General features: G+C 43.2%; 1 protein-coding gene across 1 annotated transcript in view; it reads left to right on the forward strand.

Moving 5' to 3' along the window:
- LOC106808562 (dynein heavy chain 6, axonemal-like) overlaps positions 1-4,381 on the forward strand; it is an 88,968-nt gene that overhangs the window by 49,834 nt on the left and 34,753 nt on the right. Inside the window, 2 exon segments of the mRNA XM_014811324.1 lie at positions 145-383; positions 2,520-2,589. Of these exon segments, the coding sequence (XP_014666810.1) occupies positions 145-383; positions 2,520-2,589 (309 nt within the window).

The raw sequence follows: 4,381 nt of genomic DNA on the forward strand, positions 1-4,381 counted from the left end.
GCCAGATAATAGTCACTGAAAGTTTACATGTACCCACGTGTGCCAGTGTGCCAGATAATAGTCACTGAAAGTTTACATGTACCCACGTGTGCCAGTGTGCCAGTTAATAGTCACTGAAAGTTTACATGTACCCACGTGTGTCAGATCGTAGTGGAGGAATTCCTCGAGGACATCAACAACATCCTGAACTCGGGCGAGGTTCCCAACCTGTTCGAGGCGGACGAGTACGAGCGAATCATCAACGGCTGCCGGCAGGACGCGCGCGCCACCGGCGTCGCCGACAACGACCGCGACGCCATCTACGCGTTACTCATCGGCCGCCGTGCGCCTGCAAACCTGCACATTCTGTGCTCTGCACATGATCGCGTCGAAGCCAGCTTCAGGTGAGCGCCGGTAGTCGGACCTGTGTATAGGGTCGCTTAGCCGCGGTCGGACCTGCGTATAAGGGTCGTTAGCGCACCAGTCGGCACCTGCGTATAAAGGGTGCTGAGTGGAACGCAAGAAAGCGCATTTTATAGACGCGGGTGTTCATTTCGGGTGCCTATGCTTAGGCTGCATGATTGCTGAATGGAAATCGATTGTGTCCACTTTTGAGACATACATGGTCAATCTTGTTTAGCCAGATACTCGATGAGAATTGGACACCTGTCTATTAAAGGCACTTTCAGGGGTTTTCCTTGAAGTAGGTGCTTAATGTCACAAACTTGGCCTGTATTAAAATGCTTTCCTCTAGGAAATGGGTCTGCCTGCCGTTTACACATAGCAATTATATTTTTTAAACTTTACTATTTAATAAAAAATAAATGCTTGAATACTGTTGTATTCAAGCCATTATGGCAATATGCACGATGTACGTTGGTTGAAAACATTGTTTCTGCCAGAGATACTACCAGTATCGTTAGTGTGTGGCGAAGTTGTAGTTTTAGTTAGTATTAGCGTTCTATATCATCATCATCATATCTTCGTTTTATAGTCCATATGTTTCCCGGCTGGGGTTGACCTTGCGATGATTCCTCCTCCACCGGTTGCTCTGTCGCCTGCGGGTTGATCCTTCATCTATATTCAATGTTCTTCGATCTTTCTGCCACTGTCCCTATATCCATGTTCTCTTTGGTCTTCAACTGGTTCCAACCGGTCTTTTCCAGGGGCATTCTCTAATTCTTCCACAAACCTCAGTACTCCTCACTTCCGTCTCCCTTCTACATGCCATAAACATTGTATGTCTTCTCTGTCTTTCTCTTTTAGTATACGTTCTATATAGCGTGTAAATAAGCATATAGAATGAGCCAACATATGTTATGGTATAATAAACTAGACAGTGAGCGGTTGAATGTTTCAGGGGCGAGATGCCGCGATTGTTTCATCGGCTCCGGTACAACTGACTGCGATCGATTGGCTTTACAGAGTGGCACGCAGAGGCTCTGCTCTCCGTGTCGGAGTCCTTGACTTCGAGACATGTAGAATGACTGGGCGAAGACTCGATGAAGGTCAGTCGGAAAAACAGTGTATGATCTTACACCTGTCCTTTCTCTGCTCTCTTGCTTATCTCCTCTCTCTCTATAGATATACATATATATGTACGTTTAATACATGTTATATTACGTAGATATATATATATTATATATATATACTATATATATATATATATACTATATATATATAATATTATATATATAATATATGGACAATATATATATGACATGTATATACGTACATATATATTATAATATATATATATATATATACATGTATATACGTATATATAATATATATCGTTATATATATATGTATAGCTATTTTGATAACTTGTTACTTCACACCAATGTTGATAACTGCTGCAGAATTGCTGGTATATGCTGCCACGACTGAACTATATATTCCAGGGAACAATCTCGGAGATGTGTTGTGAGATCCATCTGTCGCGCTGACAGATGATGTCGCGAAGTGTTCTACGCGGAACTCGCACGCACGGTACTACACGACGCCCACCAGCTCCTTGGAGCTTAATCCAACGTCTACCTGACCATGCTCAAACGACAAGAAGAAGTACGCGTCTCACTAAATTAATCATGCAATTAGTTTAGTTAATTAAACTAAACAAATTAAAATTATGTAATTAACGTTGAATAATTTAATAACATTAAGTAAATAATTAGAATAAAATAAAATAATCACGAAAGTAATCATGCAATTAGTTTAATTAATTACTATAATCTAATTACTAAAATGCAACTCATCCTAGAGTGTCTGTACTTTCGGTAAAAGTTGAGCTCTTTCAACCGACACTTCTTACAACTCGTCCCCACTACACATAATCATAAGTACGCTTAGCACACCTTATCTGTCGATTCGTGTGCCTGCGATGACTCACCGCCTCCACCCTGCACTCTGCAGGCCAGCTGTGTGCTGCGAGGGGACATGAGTTAGAACGGCGTAGAGAAGCTTGCTGGAGGACGAACGAGCTAGTCAGCTTAATGGCAGGTTGCAGCTTACAGGCCATACGAGCCACGTACCTAAAGACGAGGGAGGAGGACGTGGCCAAGCTGCTGGACGGAAACTCGCTCGATCGACAGGGAAGAAAGCTGTCAGGTAGTGTCCTTGTGTGTCGCATGTAGACTAATATACCCCCGAACCTATGCCTACTACTAAGGAGGTAGTGTGTGCATGTGTGCGTGTACATGTGCTGTGTTCATTGTGTGCGTGCCGTGCGTGGTATGTGCGTGTGTGTTAGTGTCGCGTAGCACGAATTGAACTGTGCGCTAGAACTATTCATGATTGAATGCTATTCTAGGGTTTTTAGGTTTCCTTTATGTTTTCGGCATATTATAGACTAGGTATAATGTGTGTCTCTAATTCTGTGCCTGAATAGGTGTCAGATTGTATTAAGGAAGAATTTCGGGCTTTATATCATCTAGTCTAATCACCTAAAGCAGTGAAGTCATGATATTCAGCCTAATCTCATCTGAAATGCTTTTCCAGAGGAGCATGTTGAGATATTAGCGTGTGTGGTGTGTGCAGTGTGTTGTGCGGTGCCGTGCGATGGTGCGTGCGAGCGTGCGTGCGAGTGTGCGTGCGGATGTTGTTTAAGTAAATCGTGGGTAGCTTAAAATACCTAAATAAATCACAAAGTATTGTAAATCTCCGAAATATAGAAATGCTTTGCTAGCAGTAGTGTACCGGTATATGTATCTATCGCGTGTTAGCACCTCATCGTGCGTATGTGTAGACGCTGACCTCTCCATAAATTGCCAGCGTAAGAGAGTGCTTCGTGATGAAGATCGAAGCCATGGGACAAGGTCAAAAGGCGAGGAGACTTTCAGACATCGCCTGCAGATGCCGCAAAGAGACCTGGACGAGGCATTACCAGCACTCAACGCTGCTGTTAAGGTGAACTATATACTTCTAAGAAATCATGTCACATGGGACTTGTAGCCTGCAATGTCACCTGGGTTATTGAATATCGATTTCACCCTTACATATTTTCTCTCTCTCTCTCTCTCTCTCTCTCTCTCTCTCTCTCTCTCTCTCTTTCTCTCTGCATGTGAATATAATTGATTTGATTTGCGTGTTTTCTCAGGAATCCTACAGGTGGTGCCAGCAGTCATTAAGACCCAGCAGCAGGTATTTCGACTGTTCTGTCATGAGGCGCAGCGAGTGTTCCACGATCGACTCATCGAACACAACGACAAATCCTACTTCCACTCCCTGCTCACCGAGATGGCCTCCCGTCACTTTAACCAGGTATCGAGGGCAACGCGTCAAAGTCGTTACAGTGTTACTAATCTGAGAAGTAAGATAGTATCGATAGATAAGAAAGTATAGATATATGAATGTTTCATGTTAATGATGCAGTAGTTGAAACTGGGTTTGTGATTGCATTGTGCTTTGTTATATAGCAATTTTGAATATTTAATGATTGAGTGTATATGTGTTAAAGGTTAATGGTACTAATGAAAAAAGAGGGGTTCAGCAGGCCTTTCTTAGCAGATCTGTAAAAAGAAATTGTAACTGCACTACATATTGCCATTTTATATAGTAACATATTACCTCTCTCGGCTTCTTGGGGACGCTATGTGCGTGCGTGCGTGCGTGCGTGCGTGCGTGCGTGCGTGCGTGCGTGCGTGCGTGTTTGATATCGATGTTTTGGTTTCTCGCCGTACATGAAGACCGTAGAAGCTGAGAGCTTTGCTAAGACTCCGATCATCTTCGGCGACTTCATCAAGATAGGCGCGGCCAAGGAGGACCGGCTGTACGAAGACCTCACCGACCTGACGAAGCTGAAAGCCGTGCTTAACGACGTAAGTAGTTAACGACGTAAGTAAGTACGTATAGTAACTAGTAAATAAGTAAGTAACTAGTAACTAGTAAGTAAGTAAGTAAG

Source organism: Priapulus caudatus, unplaced genomic scaffold (assembly GCF_000485595.1).
Source record: "Priapulus caudatus unplaced genomic scaffold, Priapulus_caudatus-5.0.1 Scaffold286, whole genome shotgun sequence".
Classification (NCBI taxonomy): domain Eukaryota; kingdom Metazoa; phylum Priapulida; class Priapulimorpha; order Priapulimorphida; family Priapulidae; genus Priapulus; species Priapulus caudatus.